General features: G+C 43.0%; 2 protein-coding genes across 2 annotated transcripts in view; one reads left to right on the top strand and one right to left on the bottom strand.

The window, feature by feature from the left end:
• Positions 1-4,357, top strand: part of LOC101170734 (ATP-binding cassette sub-family C member 4-like) — a 44,850-nt gene extending 40,493 nt beyond the window's left edge. The window contains exons 26-33 of the mRNA XM_023963390.2: positions 525-625; positions 855-1,046; positions 1,141-1,296; positions 1,784-1,873; positions 1,948-2,120; positions 3,084-3,189; positions 3,270-3,404; positions 3,496-4,357. Coding sequence (XP_023819158.2) covers positions 525-625; positions 855-1,046; positions 1,141-1,296; positions 1,784-1,873; positions 1,948-2,120; positions 3,084-3,189; positions 3,270-3,404; positions 3,496-3,522 — 980 coding nt within the window. The 3' untranslated portion in view covers positions 3,523-4,357. The remainder of the gene's footprint in view (positions 1-524; positions 626-854; positions 1,047-1,140; positions 1,297-1,783; positions 1,874-1,947; positions 2,121-3,083; positions 3,190-3,269; positions 3,405-3,495) is intronic.
• Positions 3,663-17,031, bottom strand: LOC144984406 (ATP-binding cassette subfamily C member 4-like). Its single transcript, XM_078932697.1, has 3 exons — positions 16,339-17,031; positions 4,177-4,311; positions 3,663-4,101 (listed from the first exon to the last, which is right to left on the bottom strand). The coding sequence occupies exons 1-3, from the start codon at positions 16,516-16,518 to the stop codon at positions 4,009-4,011; spliced, it is 408 nt and encodes a 135-aa protein (XP_078788823.1). The 5' UTR covers positions 16,519-17,031; the 3' UTR covers positions 3,663-4,008.
• Between the last annotated feature and the right edge of the window lie 2,351 nt (positions 17,032-19,382).

The following is a 19,382-nucleotide window of genomic DNA, read 5'->3' on the forward strand; positions in this document are numbered from 1 at the left end:
TGGGCCAGAAAATCTAGAGAAAACCTGTTTGGGCCAAAAGCACGGGCAGGAGGTCCGAAGGCTCGGTTCCACCGAGTGGTGAAGCATATGCCGTTACATGGCTGCCATTAATTGAACGAGCGCCATGAAACGCCATAGATGCAGATCTTGCGGTTCCATGAGCGAAATTTCCAATTAAGCCTTTAGAATTTTAGTAAATCTGACTGCAAATAAACTTCCATCGTCAAATACTTTAGTCTTTTAACAAAGTAGTATTGGTTTAAATGTTAGATCTCGGGCGTCCTTGGATTTAAGAATTTCACTTTATATTAGATTTTTATTTTAAGTGGAGAAGCTCTCTTTTTGGAGTCAAAAAAAAAAAGGCAGAATTTTCTATTGAGTCGTTTTCATCAACATCCAGGTGAAAGTGGGCGGGGCTTAAGAGTAGCAGGAAAAGCTTGCAAGTTAAAAAACTGAAAGAATCTACAAAAATGAAAGAAAAAACACGCACTAGAGAAACTAGATTTGGTGCTTCATGTTCCCAGGTTTGGAGGCGGGGCAAGTGGGCCTGGTTCTGACGTACGCTGTCACACTGGTTGGAAACTTCCAGTGGACGGTAAGACAGAGCGCCGAGGTGGAGAACATGGTGAGCTCAGTGAGGTTTCTCACATATTTCCTGTCAGAATTTTCCGCTCTTTGCTTTGATGAGAAGATCCTGAGGTTCTGGTCCTGAAAGTCCGGCTTTGATAAAACATCAGACGGTTGGAACCTGGTAAACTGCCCCGCCTTGACGGCTGTAATTGGACCAGATGATTTTGAGACTGGATGAACGCACTGGGAGCATTTTATTGACAAAGGCAACCCTGTGTTTCCAGATGACGTCGGTGGAGAGGGTGGTGGAGTACACGGAGCTGGAGAGCGAAGCAGCCTGGGAAACCCAGAGGCGTCCTCCACCGGATTGGCCGAGCCAAGGAATGGTGTCCTTCAACCGGGTGAACTTTTCCCACAGCCCAGACGGGCCTCTGGTCCTGAAAGACATCAGCGCCACCTTCCAAGCCAGCGAGAAGGTGAAGAACCTGCTGGAATAAAATCCTGTTATAACAAACGTTTGGGTGGAGTTCTGGACAAACTAAATTGGGGTTTGGTTTCTTTTGGAGTCAGGTGGGTGTTGTTGGGAGAACAGGAGCTGGGAAAAGCTCCCTGATCTCAGCTCTGTTCCGCCTGGCTGAACCTCAGGGAGAGATCTACATCGACGGCGTCCTGACCTCTGAGATCGGCCTCCATGACCTGCGCCAGAAGATGTCCATCATTCCTCAAGTACGCTGACGTATCCTCACTTATACACTGAGGACAAAGGCGACTAAAAACCAGGAGAAATGATATAAATGTTGAAGAAAACATCTTCGTCCTGACAGGAGTACCTCAGGACTTCACACTGAGACCCTTCAGTTTACTACTATTTTGGGCTAAATCCCGTAAAACTCCAATGCAGATGATTCTCCACTCTAATTATGGACAAAGGAACTGAACCTGCAACAGAAACTCACAAAGACCAGTTCCTGAACTATTTAGGCAAACCAATCTGTCCTGATGAGTCCAGAGTATTTCATAGTCAGTGAAATAATTAAAAAAAACTACAGACTAAATGAAACACGGTGAGGGGAGTATCATCATAAGTCTTTCAGACATCACATTGAACTTCAGACTTCACAAGACAGATCAGTTCTGTCAGTGTATACAGATCAGTGTATACAGAAATATCTGATAAATGCTGCTCTCCACCCCACCCCTTCTCTCTGTCCAGGACCCGGTTCTCTTCACCGACACTGTGAGGAAGAACCTGGACCCGTTCAGCCAGCACACCGATGAAGCTCTGTGGCAGGCCCTCCAGGAGGCGAGTACCCTCTTTTTCTCCACACGGCCACAGAACTGAGGCGGGGGGCTTCACCTCCGTGTTCCACCCTGCAGGTGCAGCTGAAGCCTGCAGTGGAGGAGCTGCCCCAGAAGCTGGAGACGGTTCTGGCCGAGTCCGGCTCCAACTTCAGCGTGGGTCAGAGGCAGCTGGTGTGTTTGGCCAGAGCCATCTTGAGGAAGAACCGCATCCTCATCATCGACGAGGCCACGGCCAACGTGGACCCGAGGTGAGATTCACACGCAGATGCAGTTCCTCACATCACCACTGAATCACTGTTCAGGACTACGGTTTGATGCTCATTGAAAATGAATGGAAAAAAAGTTGGAAAACTGTTTTCAAAGATTTTAGATTTTTATCAAATGTATTTAACTGATTAGATAAATTTAGATTTAAAATAATACCTTAAACACACTGATTTTAAAATATTACACACTGTATTTTTATACATTTATTGAAAAATATTTTTGATTTGTTTTTTTTAAATTATGTATTTTTCTGAACGTTTCTTTTTTGGTCTATAATTTTTGTCCGTATTTGCAAAAATATTTAATTTAAGCTGTTTTAATAGTTTCTTTAGCATATTATTATAATTTTTTTTTATTTGAATTTTTGTAACAATTTTTAAAAATTATTTAAAATGTATTTTTATTCACATCTGGAACATTTGGCATTAATTTGATTTCTTTAAATTCTTTTGGGATCTGGTCAAAATTTCTGATAGGTTTTCTAAATTATTTCTGATTTCTAAATGTGTTCTTTTATATTTTCCTGAATTTACACTTCTTCACAGAAAATCCAGTTTCTCAATATTTTTAGCTTCAGTGTTTAATTTTGACATATTTCAGTATCTTCCTGATGTCATGGCGACAATTGGCCACTAGATGTCACTGTTTTTAAAACTAAAACCACAAAGTTTCATCTTGTTGTCACTAGTTTACTATTAAAAGCAGCATTAATGGGATTAAAAGTCATAAAAACATTTATAGAACTTGTTATTTAATAAGTAATCTAAGGGAAAATTCAACATAGTGCAATGATTTCTAAAGTATATCACTCTTTTTTCATGTATATTTTGGGCTCAACGCGTGTAACTGGGCCTCATTCTTATGTATTTTCTGAAGAGGGCGTGGTCTTCACCAATGATGCTTGTGATTTTTATGCTCATGATTTTTTTCTTGCTTGGTTTCAGGACGGACGAGTTGATCCAGAAAACCATTCGGGAGAAATTCAGAGCGTGCACCGTGATCACCATCGCTCACCGCCTCAACACCATCATCGACAGCGACCGCATACTGGTGACTCCTCCCACTGCAGCTTGTCCAACTCAAACTCCACCCACTTTGGTGCTAAAATGATGCTTTTGGTTCGTACCAAGGTGCTGGACAGTGGCTGCATCCAGGAATTAGACCGACCCTTCATCCTGCTGCAGAACAAAGAGGGAGCTCTGTACAAGCTGGTGCAGCAGACGGGCCGGGCGGAGGCAGCAGCCCTGCTGGAGGCCACCAAACAGGTGAGGGGAAAACCCCACCCCCTGAAAAAAAAGCTCCACCCCTCTCCCATTGTGGGGGAACTAAAACTATGTTTTCCTGATCTTCTTGAAGGCAGCACAGAGAGCAGAGCCGTCCTGATGGGCTGCAGACTCTGAACACAGGTGAGGCGGGAACAAGGCGGAGCCTCCAAACTGACGGATTTCACGCTCCAGAAACGGCTTTCAGTGAAATGAACTCATGATTCAAATGTTTTTAATGAAACACAAAGATGGAAAAAATTCTTGAAAGTCTAATTTATTTTTGAGGTTTTTTTTTATAAATATTTGTATGAAGAGTTTTTGAGTCTTCAGCTGCTTCAAAAACACATAAAGTCCAAAAACTGAAATGTTCATTTAGTGCAGCAAAGTATTTACAGAAACAAACTCTTCATCCTCTCAACAACGCTCGCCTGTGAGGAAGAGGAGAACTCTTCAGCTCTCTTTCTCTCTCTGGCTGGCGTTCGATGCCGGCTGTGGCTGTGGTGCAGCGTCCCAGCAGCGTCCCAGCAGAAGGGAAGTGCTTCCATCAGAGGCTGGACCCTCTCGGGCCGGACTGCTCCGTTCTGAGTCAGCAGTGTGTCTGAGCTCACAGAGGCGTTTCAAAGATGACCAGGTGACCGTCCGCCGTCTCTGCGTGTCCGTTGGCCGGCGCGGCGGGACGTTGGCTGCTGTTGTGAGCCTGCAGGAGGAAAAGCCCGGTTTGGTTCTGCCAGAACTTTGCTGGATCCTCTGAGGTGTCTCCTGTGGAACTGACCTGTTTGGCTGCTTGATGTAAAGCTGCAGCTTCCTGTTTGCCCGTCTGCTGAACCATCTTGAAGAAGATGCCGTCTGGATCCTGCAGCAGCACCAAGGGTTCTGCAAAGGCCCAGATCCGACCGGCATCCAGAACCTGCAACAGACACCAGCATCCAACTGAATAATAAAGTGTTTTTTTTAGAGCCTCTGTCTCTTATTTGTCTCAATAAACATCTTTGTAATAAATATTTTATTTCTGCTCAAATGAACCAATAAAAGTATGAAATAAAGGTTGAAACATCTTCACTGATGAACCTGTTCCTGCTTTTCTGGATCAGAGAAGCAGGAAGGAAAAACTGATGAAGATCTTTAGAATTTCAATCTAAAGTTTGGTGAAGAGGAGGATGTTGATCTAATGATTGTCTTCATCAGACCTTCATCTTCACGCTGCTGTTCAGCCACTAAACTGACTGGTGGATGATGTTCATGTCTGAGTTTCCTCCTTACGTCTGAACAGAGTGTCTCAGTGGGAACACGTCTGACCACTGCAGTGGAAGTGTGAGGGTTCAAATCCCACCAAGGATTGTTGTTGATAAACTGAGCAGTTAGTTCAGAGTGTAGATCATCTTCATCTTAATCTAGCCACAGGGGTTGCAAGCCAGTTACTTCTGTGCCGGTCCCAAGCCCGGATAAATAGAGAGGGTTGCGTCAGGAAGGGCATCCGGCGTAAAAATTGCCAAAATAACCATGCGAATCATCCACAACACTTTAAACATACCGGATCGGTCGAGGCCCGGGTTAACAACGACCGCCACCGATGCTGTTAACCTACAGGGTGTCGGTGGAAATTTGACTACTGTTGGTCGAAGAAAGAGGGGAGGCAGAAGGGTCCGTGGCCAGAGAGAGAAGGGAAAAGGCAGGAACATAGGTTTGAGAATAGGGACTCTTAACGTTGGCACAATGACAGGGAAAGGCAGAGAGCTGGCAGACATGATGGAGAGAAGGAAGGTAGATGTACTGTGTGTGCAGGAGACAAGGTGGAAGGGCAGCAAGGCACGTAGTATTGGAGGAGGATACAAACTGTTCTATCATGGTGTTGATAGGAAGAGAAACGGGGTAGGAGTGATTCTGAATGGGGAGTTTGTAAACAGTGTTCTAGAGGTGAAAAGAGTCTCAGACAGGATGATGAGCCTAAAGTTAGAAATTGAAGGGGTGATGGTGAATGTAGTCAGTGGGTATGCGCCACAGGTTGGCTGTGAGTTAGAAGTGAAGGAGAGATTCTGGAGTGAGTTGGATGAGGTCATAGAGAGTTTTCCCAGAGGAGAGAGAGTTGTTATTGGAGCAGACTTTAATGGGCATGTTGGTGAGGGCAACAGAGGTGATGAGGAGGTGATGGGCAGGTTTGGTGTGAAGGAAAGGAATCTGGAGGGACAGATGGTGGTGGACTTTGCAAAGAGGATGGAAATGGCGGTAGTCAACACTTACTTCCAAAAGAGAGAGGAACATAGAGTGACATACAGAAGTGGAGGTAGGAGTACTCAGGTGGACTACATCCTGTGTAGACGAGGTCATTTGAGAGAGGTTAATGACTGCAAAGTGGTGGTAGGAGAGAGTGTAGCCAGACAGCACCGCATGGTGGTGTGTAAGATGACTCTGAAGGTCAGGAAGAAGAAGAGAGGGAAAACAGAAAGAAAGACCAAGTGGTGGAAGCTACAGAATGAAGAAACTTGTGATGAATTAAGGCAGAAGTTGAGGCAGGTCCTGGGTGGTCAGGATGAGCTTCCAGATGACTGGGAAACTACAGCAGAGATTATCAGGGAAACAGGTAGGAAGGTGCTAGGTGTGTCATCTGGAAAGAGGAAAGACGGTAAAGAGACTTGGTGGTGGAATGAGGAAGTACAGGAATGCGTCCAGAGGAAGAGGTTGGCTAAAAGGAAGTGGGATGTAGAAAGGACTGAGGAAGGTAGACAGGAGTACAAGGAAGCGCAGCGTAGAGTGAAGAGAGAGGTGGTAAAGGCCAAACAGAAAGCTTACGATGAGCTATATGACAGGCTAGACACAAAGGAAGGAGAGAAGGACTTGTACAGGCTAGCCAGACAGAGAGACAGAGATGGGAAGGACGTGCAACAGATAAGGGTGATTAAGGACAGAGATGGAAAGGTGCTAACAACCCAGGAGAGTGTACAGAAAAGATGGAAGGAGTATTTTGAGGAGCTGATGAACGAGGAAAATGACAGGGAAAGAAGGGAGGAAGATGTGGTTGTTGTGGAGCAGGAAGTAGCAGAGATTGGAAAGGATGAGGTTAGGACGGCTCTGAAAAGGATGAAGAGCGGAAAGGCCGTTGGTCCTGATGACGTACCTGTGGAGGTATGGAAGTGCCTAGGAGAGACAGCAGTGGAATTTCTAACGAGTTTGTTCAATAGGATTCTAGAGAGTGAGAAGATGCCTGAGGAATGGAGGAGAAGCGTTCTGGTCCCGATCTTTAAGAACAAGGGTGACACGCAGAACTGCAGCAACTATAGAGGAATAAAGTTGATGAGCCACACAATGAAGCTGTGGGAAAGAGTAATGGAAGCCAGGCTTAGGAAGAAGGTGGAGATTTGTGAGCAGCAGTTCAATTCAATTCAATTCAATTTTATTTGTATAGCCCAAAATCACAACAACAGTCGTCTAGATGGGCTTCGAAGTAAAACATGAAATCAAAAGGATCACGAATACAAAGAGTTCAATAGAAAAATACTAAAATGAACTAACAAACTGACTAAGCTATACTGGCATCCCTGCCCTTAGACCCCCCTTCGCGGTAAGGAAAAACTCCCAAAAAACCGGATTCCGGAAAAAACGAAGAAACCTCAGGGGTGCCCACATGAAGGAGGGATCCTCCCCCAGGACGGACAGGCGATTTACCAGAAATCTTAGAGAAGAATTAACTTATCTAACCCTACTACTACAAATGTAAAAGTCCAGCAGACGAGCTTCATCCAGCCGTGGTTGTGGGGACAACCGGCTGGATGAAGGTACAAAGGTGCGAGTCGAGCCGGAGACAGGATCCACAGCCAGGTGTAGGAGCAGGAGCAAAGGCGAGGTAAACGGTCAGGAACTGGAGCACGGATGAGCCAACTGGAGTCTGGAAGCACTCCCACTCCCCAGGAGGGGAGAGGGAAAGAGGGACAATACATGAATCGCACTGCACCAAACAGAGGCATGGAGAACTAAATGATAAATTATGATCAAGAATAGAGGAGAGAAGGAGGGTAGAAGTAAAAAAAGGAAAGAGGACAGAACCCCAGTGCACCATAGTTACCCCAGCTTCAACTTCTAGCAGCCTTTTAAAAGAAATAGTTATTATTAAGTTTAATTTAAACAAATTAACATTAAGTTAAATAATCTCTGAATACTAACTAGTCTGACAATAAGCCTGTCCAAAGAGGAATGTTTTAAGTCTAACTTTGAATGAAGAAACTGAATCGGCCTCTCTTACATGAGCTGGGAGTTTATTCCATAAGACAGGGGCTTGGTGACTAAACGCTCTACCTCCAACCGTACTTTTACAAACTCTAGGAACCACAAGCAGTCCTGCATTTTGGGAGCAAAGTGTTCTCATTGGATGGTAAGGGACTTAAGAGGTCCTTAATATAGGACGGGGCCATTCCATGTAAGGCCTTATAGGTTAACAGGAGGATCTTGAACTTGATTCTGGAATCAACTGGGAGCCAATGGAGCGAAACTAACACAGGAGTGATGTGATCTCTTCTGCTAGTTCCAGCTAACAATCTAGCTGCTGCGTTCTGAACAAGCTGGAGACTTCTTAAGGAACTCTTAGGACACGCTGCTAACAAGGAGTTACAGTAATCCAGCCTCGACGTAACAAATGCATGGATGAGTTTTTCAGCATCACTCTTAGAAAGTATATTTCTGATCTTAGCTATATTCTGCAGGTGAAAAAAGGCAGTTCTACACGCCTGAGATATGTGAGCCTTAAATGATAAATCCTGGTCAAGTAAAACCCCAAGGTTTCTAACTGTGGAATTGGGGGCTATACTTATACCATCCAGGGAGACTATCTGAGCAGACAGAGCATCTCTGAGGTTTTTAGGACCAAGTATAATGACCTCAGTTTTTTCTGGGTTCAAGAGGAGGTAATTAATTGTCATCCAGGTCCTGATGTCACTGATGCAGGCGTTCAGTTTCTCTATCTGGTCATTCTGGTCAGGCTTCATGGATAAATACAACTGCGTATCATCTGCATAACAATGAAAATTGATGCTGTGTTTCCTGATTATGTTTCCTAGGGGTAGCATATAAAGCGTAAACAGGATCGGTCCCAAGACTGAGCCCTGTGGGACTCCATAGTTGACTCGAGTGCACTGAGAGGAATGGCCATTTACATTAACGAACTGATACCTATCGGACAGATAGGATTTAAACCACTGGAGAGCAGATCCTCTGATCCCTATGTCCTGCTCTAATCTATGGAGTAAAATACCGTGGTCGATAGTGTCAAAGGCTGCACTGAGGTCCAACAGGACCAGAATAGAAAGTAGTCCCTTTTCTGAGGCCAATAACAAGTCATTAGAGACTCTAACTAGTGCAGTTTCCGTACTGTGGTGGGGTCTAAACCCCGACTGAAAGTCTTCAAAGTGGCTGTTGTCCTGTAGGTGGCAGTAAAGCTGCTTAACTACAACTCTTTCTAGGATTTTAGAAATAAAGGGCAGGTTTGAAATCGGTCTATAGTTGGCCAAGATGCTAGGATCCAAACTGGGCTTTTTCAGAAGAGGTTTAACAACTGCACATTTAAAAGACTGTGGCACGTAACCCGTTTCCAGAGAGGCATTTATCATTGTTAATATGGGATCATTAATTAGGGGAAAAGTTTCTTTAAAAAGTCTAGTGGGAATTGGGTCTAACAGACACGTTGAGGATTTGGAGGACGTAATAATTGATGTTATTTCCGCTTGATCCACAGCAGTGAAGCAGTCCAATGTTACAGAGGTTTCTATGGATGCCTCCATTTCTACCGCTTCAGCCTGTTCTGGGCTGATAGTAGGAATAACTCGATTTAACTTATGTCTAATATTTGAGATTTTACTGTCGAAAAATGTAAGAAAATCATCAGAGCTGAGAGAAACAGGAACATGTGGTTCTACTGAGCTCTGACTGCGAGTTAATCTAGCAATAGTGCTAAAAAGAAATCTTGGATTGTTTCCATTCTCTGATATTAAGGTTGAATAGTACTGGCTTCTAGCTCTACGCAGAGCTTTTTTATAATTTAATAGGCTATGTTTCCAGATATCCAGAGACTGCTCTGAACCGGAGCGGCGCCATTCTCTTTCCAACTTACGGGTTTCTTGTTTAAGAGAACGAGTTTCAGCGTTAAACCACGGTGCTACTCGGTTTTGTCTGACGAACTTAGGTTTCAAGGGGGCAACAACATCGAGTGTACTCCTGAGGGCTTGTAAGGCATCATTAACAAAGTGGTCATTTATACTAGGACTGATACTATGGGAGCTGGTCTCAGAGTATTTTCTCAGAATATCACTAAGTACTGGCTGAACTGTGTGTTTAAACTCAAACACAGAACGGTCAGTTAAGGTTCTTCTAAGCTGTTTCTTATTCACTGGTGCAGAAGGATGTTCCAGTGTAAGCTGGAAGGTAATCATAAAGTGATCAGTATGGTTTCATGCCCCGTAAGAGCACCACTGATGACATTTTTGCTTTGAGAATGTTGATGGAAAAGTACAGAGATGGTCAGAAGGAGCTGCATTGTGTGTTCGTAGATTTAGAGAAGGCGTATGACAGGGTGCCGAGGGAGGAGCAGTGGTACTGTATGAGGTCGTCTGGAGTGGCAGAGAAGTATGTCAGAGTAGTTCAGGACATGTATGAGAGAAGTATGACGGTGGTGAGATGTGCTGTAGGTCAGACAGAGGAGTTCAAGGTGGAGGTGGGACTACACCAAGGATCAGTTTTGAGTCCTTTTTTGTTTGCTATGCTGATGGACAGGCTGACAGACGAGGTAAGACAGGAATCTCCCTGGACAATGATGTTTGCGGATGACATCGTAATTTGCAGTGAGAGTAGAGAGCAGGTGGAGGAACAGCTAGAGAGGTTGAGGTTTGCTCTGGAAAGAAGAGGCATGAAGGTCAGTCGTAGTAAGACAGAATACATGTGTCTGAACGAGAGGGATCAAGGTAGAAGCGTTAGGTTACAGGGGGCTGAGGTGAAGAAGGTGCAGGAGTTTAAGTACTTGGGGTCAACAGTTCAGTGTGATGGGGAGAGGGGAAAAGAGGTGAAGAGGCGAGTGCAGGCAGGTTGGAGCGGGTGGAGGAAAGTGTCAGGAGTGTTGTGTGACAGAAGAGTGCCAGCAAGACTCAAAGGAAAGGTGTACAAGACAGTGGTGAGACCAGCTCTGCTCTATGGGTTAGAGACGGTAGCAGTGAGACAGAGACAAGAGGCTGAGATGGAGGCAGCGGAGATGAAGATGTTGAGGTTCTCCTTAGGAGTGACCAGGTTAGACAGGATAAGGAACGAATACATCAGAGGGACGGCTCATGTTGCCTGTGTTAGCGACAAAGTCAGAGAAGCCAGACTGAGATGGTTTGGACATGTTCATAGCAGGGATAGTGGATATATTGGTAGAAGGATGTTGGAGATGGAGCTGCCTGGCAGGAGGGCAAGAGGACGGCCAAAGAGGAGATATATGGATGTCTTAACAGAAGACATGAAGTTGGCTAATGTTAGGGTAGAAGATGTCCATGATAGAGTGAGGTGGAAAAGGATGATTCGCTGTGGCGACCCCTGATGGGAAAAGCCGAAAGAGAAAGAAGAAGAGATCATCTTCATCTTAAATCAGAGATGAGCTGCAGCTCTGAATCAGACAAAGTAGTTCAGTGGTAATGACTTGAACTCATGGACACAAGGTTGAGGGTTCAAATCCCTAGTAGTGTCTTTGTAAATCAAAGGTGTTTTCAGAGTGTAGAACATCTTCACTTCAAAACAGAGACGAACAGCAGATCTGCTGCAGACAGAACAGCTCAGTGGTAATGACTTGATCCTTGGAGCAAAACACTGAGGGTTCAATTCCCACTTAACATCTTACTAAATACAATAACAGTTTTTTTCAGAGTCTTGAACGTCTTCACCTCATAAGAACGAAAAGCTGCTGTTCTGCTGCAGACATGATGGCTCAGTGGAAAAACATCAGACCATCAAAGCAAAAGGTTGAGCGTTCAAATCCTTATATGTATCTTTGTAAATAAACTAATAGTTTTTCCACAATGTGGAACGTCTTCACCTCATTAAAACGATGAGCTGCTGGTCCAGTCTAGGTAGAGTAGCACAGTGGTAGAGAAGAGGTTATTAATAATCAGAAGAGTGCAGGTTCAATTCCCAACTTGAGACAGAGGCAGTAACTTACCTCTGTCAGATAGAAATAAGAAAGACTTAACCTGATTAAACAGGAAGTGAAGATAGGATTATAGAATATCAGGGGGAAGATAGGTGAAGAAAGAGTGGAGGCAGGTCAGTGGCGGGTGGGTGGAGATTGGCCACAAAAAGGAGGTAAAGAGGTTGAAAAGAAATGTGGCCAGTCTCCAATGGGAGCAAGGCAGCAAAGGATGGGAGGAGAGATAGGCAGTGCAGTGTTGTCTAGTAAGAATAGTTTTATCTTGTTACTAAACTGCTAAAATGACAAACCTGACCTGGCATAATTGACAAAAACAATTTTCTATCTATTTTCCAGTTCAAACTATGCACACTTCCCTTCTATTCATTCACCCCCCCCACCCTGAGAGGCTGGCCACATCTGTCTTTGATTTATCTTTCATTTCCTTTTCTGTGACCAGCCTCTCTTCTTACCTCCTCTCCCTCACCTGATCAGTCACTTCTCTATCAACCTTTTCTAGCATCTGCTGCTTTCCCCCATTTCCTTTACTAACTACACTGACTTATTTATCTTCTATCTGACAGAGGTAAGTTACTGCCTCTGTCACAAACTGGGAATTGAACCCTGCACCCTCCCACTTTAATACCCTCTTCTCTACCACTGTGCTACTCTACCTAGACTAGAACGACAACTTGCCGTTCTTATGAGGTGAAGAAGTTCTACGTTGTGGAAAAACTATTAGATTATTTACAAAGCTCTTGTTTGGGATTTGAACTTTCAAACTTTTGCTTTGATGGTCTGATGTTTTTTCCACTGAGCCATCATGTCTGCAGCAGAACAGGAGCGGCTCGTTCTTATGAGGTGAAGACGTTCCAGAGTCTGAAAAAACTCTAATCTGTTTTTTTACAAATACATTTGGTGGGAATTGAACCCTCACTCATCTGCTAGTGAGATCAAGTCATGACCACCGAGCTGTTCTGCTTGCGTCAGAACAGCAGCTCATCTCTCATTTAAGGTGAATTTAAGTTTTCTTCACTCTGAAGAAAACTACAAAGACATTACTTGGGATTTGAATCATCAACCTTGAGTCTATGAGTTGAAGTCATTTCCACTGAACTACTTTGTCTGCTTCAGTGCTGCAGCTCATCTCTGATTTAAGATGAAGATGATCTACACTCTAAAAAACCTGCTCAGTTTCTTAACAAATATCCTTGGTGGGATTTGAACCCTCACACTTCTCTTTCAGGGAGGGACGTCCTACCACTGAGCCACTCTGTCTGCATCACAGCACCAGATCGACTCCTATTTCTAGAAAGTGAGAGAAACAAAATCTAAACAGAAACTTTCAGTAGAAGATAGAAGTCTGTGATCCATCAGTGACATCAGCAGCTGAATGGAGGAATGAACGACTCCAGACTGAGAGGTTGTGGGTTCAAGTCCACATAATAACATGTCATTGTGGTTCCCTTAGAGCAGTGCTTCTCAAATAGTGGGGCGCGCCCCCAGGGGGGGGCACGAAGCGATGCCAGGGGGGGCGCGCGGTGGTGGCGGTTTTAGGCACAGGTTTGTCCGGTGCGCAAATTTAACGTGGGGGCAGCGGTGACAGCGGCTCAGTGCTTGGAAAATAATCTGGTCCACTATTCGGTTCCTATTGTCTGTTCTGTCTGTCCGCGGCTGCGCGAGTGAGAACGAAAGGGGAGGGGTGGTGTGGGCCCTGTCTGCCAGGGGAATCGGGGCACGCGGACCACTGCTACCGCTGCCTGTTGCCCAAGATCACCGCTGCCCTTAGATTCCTAAGCTCATGCTAACAATGTCATTCTTTATGAACTATTGTAGACATTTTGATGACGTGTCTTTATTTTCCATCCATGTTTTCTTTGTCTGCCTGTGGTTTAGTTGGTGTCAGACAGACATAAAGACAGCAGGTAATGCAGGAAAACAGCTGCACTTTTATGAGATCAGAAATAAACAATCCGTCATTTAGAAAAAAAAAATCAGCACGTTTTTACCTATTTCTTCAGACTAAAAACGTTAAATATATTGGTGCTGCTGTGTTAATGTTTCAGATCAATTTAGATTTAATATTATTTATTGATTGAATTATTTTTTTCAGCATCAAATGGTTCAGTTGGTCAAAATGTTTCTAGTTTAAATAAGGAATGACAGATTTTTTTTATTTCAGGTACTTTCAGCTTCTTTTTTGTTTTAGACTAGAACAGGGTTTCTGTGGCTAAATAAAGTTAATATTTGTTGAAAGTGGATTTATTTTGCTTTTTTCTTTTGTTAGTGTTAAAAGATACAATTTTAGGTATACAAATTTTATAGATACTGACCTGATGTATTGTCACCGCGCGAGTGTGTCTGTGTGTGTGTGTGTGTGGGGGGGGGGTTATGGGGGGGGGGGGGCGCGAAACATTTTCTTTTCCTAGGGGGGGCCTGGCAAAAAATAATTGAGAAGCACTGCCTTAGAGGGAGGGGCTAAATGTGAGGAAGACATCTGGTATCATGGAGGCATTTCATCTGTTATGCAGACATAAAATCAACTCTTCTGAGGAAAATGTCATTGAAATCCTCCTTTATTTCAGTTTTGAATGAGAGAAATTCCTCATTTTTATTTGTGTCTCATTAAAATCTGCAGTTTTGTAGAAACTTTAGAACCAAACTGGCTAAATGAGATTGAATGGATGCAGTCATGGAGCTGTGAGGAACACTACTGCTGTTCTGGGATGGTTGGTTGTGGGTTTCAATCCTTTCACTGACACTGTGTGCTTGAATTCCAAAAAGTGTGTCTGAGTTCACTCACTGTTTAGTGCCATAAACGGGGAGGAGCTCCAATCTACGAGAGCCCTGGAAATTTCCCATAAGTCTCTGCAAAAAAAAACCCACTGCTCACTAGATTGGCAGATATAGACAACAACATTCTGTGTTCTCACTTCAACTACTGGGTGACATCATGATTTTGATCAGAACTGCTTTTAGTTTCTGATCCTCCAAGATTCCTGTGGTCTGCTGGAGATCAGCAGAACCAAAGACCCACAGTGAGACACAATCCAGAACGGTGAGTCTCAGCTGTGGAACGGCCTGGAAGTTTGGAAGAAAACTCAACTTTGGAATCATTTTAGCTCTTCTTCCTGTTTTCATTTGATGTTATGGATGTCGTGTGTTGGGGAGTTTCTTTTGATTCCTGTAAGTTTATAATCATTACTTTCAGGTTTAGATATTTAAAAAAAATCTAAAAAAGGGCGGGGCCTGTCCACACAAGTTATGTTACAAACATACCTGCTGGCTCCAATAATGTTCACATACAAACAAGTAAACATGGACATCATACAAATAAAGTTTGTACACACATACTTATGTTTTCAGACCAACATGTGAAACGTTTCATTCCGTCACGCAAACTATTGGTGCAAAGGTGAGATAGCAGGTCATAGAAGGTCAAAGAAAGGTCAGAGGTCCCTCCTTCCTTGTGTAATGTCTGTGTGTGTTGGAGTGTATGTGTTTGCGGGGTAAAGAGTGTGTGCACTAAAGGGTGCAGTTAAAGTTGGCAGGTATGGACATGAGAGGACATTGCTCACAGTGATGACAAAGCACCCCCCCACCACCACCACCAAGGGGCCCTAAGTGTCTAAAGGTGCAATTAACCATTACTAGTATTATTTTTATTAATTTGAATTTAAAGTCCCACTCTGATGAAAATAAGTTTTAACTGGTTCTTGAGAACATATTTAAAGAAAAAAGCTCAAAGTTGCATTTTTGAGTATTTCCTTATTCAAATCGTTGAGAATCAGGAGCAGACATGAAAAAAGCTCTTTTGAAAAAGATGGTATTTGCTTCATAAAAAAATAGACCTGGTGAGCCAAAATCAACACAGCATGTAAACTCAGCAACCTATGTCCTGGAAAAAAAACAGTTTATTTGATATTGGCTCTAAACAGTATGATCATAATTAAAAACCACTGGGAACGCTTTGAAAATAGATCAAAAGAGGATCAGAGTGGGACTTTAAATTAAAAAAGTAGTGAGGATTTTGTTGTCCTGCACTCGAGTCTTTTTAGGGAGCAGTGAGTAAATTCGGACCTCAGAGTCTTGAGCAGCTCCTCTAAGTTTAGCCCCTCCCACTTATTAGACCTTTCTGTAACCCTTGTGCTATCCTAGGCACTTTAACATTGGGGATGGGTCATCTAGACCCACTAGACAGTGCGCTGAACCTTTCTTCTTCAATGATTTGTGATCTTCACTGGTGTCCATGGATTACATGAAATCTTTCCACCTTTATCCACCTTTGTCATGGTAGGGAGAACACGTCAATGCAAGGGTGGGGTCATCTAAGATAGCACAAGGATTATAGGCCGTTGATTGACAGCTTTGTGTCTGGACTGGACCCACATGGGACCTAAAAACACAACAGAGCAACAGCCGTGGAGTGTCTGCCCTTAAAGCAGGAGAGCGCAGGTTCAAATCCCAGACTGAGGCGTTCTCTTCACCTCAGGTTCTCTGGAGGAGTGATGAAGATGTCCACCTACGTCTTCAATCATGAACAGGTTAGCTGGAGTCCAAACACACAGTTTCAAGGAATTCAGCAACAATTTACAGATAAATGAACCAGATTCCTGTTTGATTCAGTCCAGATTCTCACTTTCTGACTCTTAAGGATGAAATGAAAGAAGAAACTTTTGACTGAAAGGTCAACAGTTAAAGAAAGAAAGAATTCCATGATGGTTCTGGAAAATAGGAAAAAAGCCTAAAGTTCAGAATTTCATGAGTCGTCTGACGCCGTTTGGATGGGCCGGCGCTCACCAGTATGCGGTCGCTGTCGATGATGGTGTTGAGGCGGTGAGCGATGGTGAGCACCGTGCACTCTCTGAACTTCTCCCGGATGGTTTTCTGGATCAGCTCGTCCGTCCTGCGGGGACACAGAGCGCTAACGGTGAGGAGCAGGTGGGGGCGCTCCTCATATGATTCAAAGACTTTAAACATGTTGTATATTCCCAGGTGTAAATCTTAATCTTTGGTGGATTAATAGCACTATGAAACTCTTACTTTTGTAAAACAGCAGGTCCGCTTTTATTGTGTTAAACTTTTGATTTTCCTTATTCTCCTTTAAAAAAAAGTGAATCTCCAGATTATTATTCTAATCTCAGGTTACGAATGAAACCACAAATCAACAGATCCATCCTCTGTTCCTCAGACTCCAGTTTTTTATACATTGTTGTTTCCTTTATATGCATCAATAAAGTTTTTGAAAAAATCTCGATGAAAAAAAAACAATGTGGCAGTGCTTCCAAAATAAGAGCACCTACTTCTTGGAACAGGAAGTCAAGTGATGTGGGTCACCTGCGGGATGATGGACATCATCTGGCGCAGGTCGTGAAGGCCGATCTCAGACGTGACGACGCCGTCGATGTAGATCTTCCCCTGAGGTTCTGCCAGGCGGAACAGAGCTGAAACCAGAGAACTTTTCCCGGCGCCGGTTCTTCCCATGATGCTGACCTGAATCAAAAACGCGTCACAAATGAGTCATGTGGGACTTCAGCTGATATCAGATTTTAAATATTCAAAGTAATTATTGTGGAATGTGTTTCTTCTGGATTCTCTATGAGCTTTTACTGTAAAAACCAGAGGAAGTGGTTCTGGAGGAGAAGGTTTTGAGTGAAACTGCTGTGCAGTGAAGGAGGTTCCTGATCTTCTCCTGGGGTCGGAACACGGCTTTGAGGTTGTGCAGCACAAAATAAAATATAGATGTGTGTGTGTATGTATGTAAGTGACTTCTAACCTGAACGAAGTCCACAAAATGTCAGCGGCAGTAGTGAGTCCAACTGACCTAAGTCTTTGGAAAACCTGTTCAACACTCGTCCTGTAGAAACAAAAATATATATGATATATGATTTTTATTAAAGAACAAATGTGGAATATCAATTTCACAAATAACATAGTTACACACGTGTTTTCCCTCAGGTTTCAGCTTGTGCTCTTTCCCTTCCTTTTTTACTGTTCAGAAGGGTTTTGTTAATAAAGTTGGATTGAGAAGCGGCTCACCGATGGGGTTGATCATGTCAAATAACTTTGAACAGGGGGCTATTCCAGAAAGCATGTTTAAACTAGCCTGACTTTAATCCTTAACTCTGGCTGAAATCCGCCTGAACTTGCTTACTCTGGGTATGTCGGTTCCAAAAGTCCGGATATGAGTTAGTGTAATCACGCTCGACTTGGTAACCCTGGGTTAATGCACGTGCACGGCGTGTACATAAAGACATTCTCAATAGATCTCTGATTTATGGAGTCACCATGGAAACGCGTGGAGAAAAAAAGAGAGCGCGACACTTCAGACGGAGTCTGAGCTTTTAATGACGGCGTATAAAGATTATACGTCCATCAAAAAAGTAATATGGCTGCATCAGCAAAAAAAGTTTCTGCTTGTAGTAGAAGAACAGACAAAGTAAACGCACAAGTTTCTGATCTTATTTCCATTTTCCTTGTGACGCATATATATGTAACTTATCCAATTTTGCCAACTTACCGTAAATGAATTACTTCTACTGGTAACAAGTAATTGAGTTAAATTTATTCAACCTAATTTCTTACGTCTATTAAACTCAATAATTGTTTATATAACTCAAATTTACATATTTATCTAACTAAATGTGATATTACTCCAATTCAATTAATCTTTTTTCCATCTTAATTCATTATAATTCTTGAACTCTCGTATGTCTAAGTTTGAGCCGGCAGATATTCTCATTTTTATAAAAATAAAAAAACTAAACGCTATCCTCACAGTGCATAAAATTTATCTAGGAATTTCCATCATTACTATTACTCTTACAGAAAGCTGGGGTGCTATATAAACTCATCATCCTCTCCCTTCCTCTCACTTATGATGCAGAGACATAAGCTTAATAGGACAAAATAACTCAACAAAACTTGGTGAAACACAGTAAAAAAGCTCAACAACTAAACACAATTGGTCAAAAACCCACACTTAAACCCTAATCCGTCCAGACAGGCAAAGGGAATGGTATCCCACAATCCCTTGCGGAGCCGATCTAACAGCAGCACCAAAGTTACACCTACTTAATTGAATTAATTTGAATGAAAGTAAAATAACTGTTTGATAACTACGTGTTATTTTTAAACTGACTAAACAAAAAAATGATTTATCTTAACTGAAGCAAATAATTAAGTGAGATCAACAATGTAAAAAGTTTAATTTTCCAACATCCATATGTGGTCTTATCATCCTCTCATGGTGGAAAAAGTATTATCTGAGCTTCTTCATCCACTAAATTATCTTCAAATGGACACATCATGCTGCTTCACCTCTCTGAAAACAAACTAACCTTCAACTAAACCTGCTCCAGACCAGGTTATGTTCAGAGCATGAGTTGCCATGGAAACTTGACATACCCTGAAACATACCTCCATTCCTGGAACCGAAAGCTGAGGTTATCAACTTCCTTAGCCTCAAACTTACCGTGGGAGCTAGCATAACCTGCTTTCTGGAATACCCCCCAGGCATGGTTAACAGGACAATTCAATCGGTGAATTCAACAGGGGCCCAAGTCCACAATTTTTCAAAATAGAGATATTATATGTTTTATGGTCTTCAAGGGAAAAGCTGTCTGATTATGTGCAAAATTGTCCCAAGCCCGTTGTAATGTATTGACTATACATGGCATTTTAAATGTATTGCAAAAGGGGCTAAATTCCTGGACTTGGGTCTCTCTTGCATGGGTTTAGCTTTATCCCATAGATGGCAGCACTAGTTATCCAACATCGCAGTGCCTATGCAGCGGGAGTTTGATTCAAGTGATGAGGAGATTAGGCCTAAAAGAAAACTTAAT

Source organism: Oryzias latipes, chromosome 2 (assembly GCF_053564925.1).
Source record: "Oryzias latipes strain Hd-rR chromosome 2, Olatipes_Hd-rR_3.1".
Taxonomy (NCBI): domain Eukaryota; kingdom Metazoa; phylum Chordata; class Actinopteri; order Beloniformes; family Adrianichthyidae; genus Oryzias; species Oryzias latipes.

Excerpts from the sequence above, each read along its gene's own strand:
- LOC144984406 (XM_078932697.1), bottom strand. The coding sequence starts at position 16,518 with ATGTTTAAAGTCTTTGAATCATATGAGGAGCGCCCCCACCTGCTCCTC. Across the intron at positions 4,312-16,338 it reads TCGACAGCGACCGCATACTG|GTTCTGGATGCCGGTCGGAT; the intron begins GTGAGCGCCGGC and ends TGTCTGTTGCAG. Across the intron at positions 4,102-4,176 it reads TACATCAAGCAGCCAAACAG|GCTCACAACAGCAGCCAACG; the intron begins GTCAGTTCCACA and ends TTCCTCCTGCAG.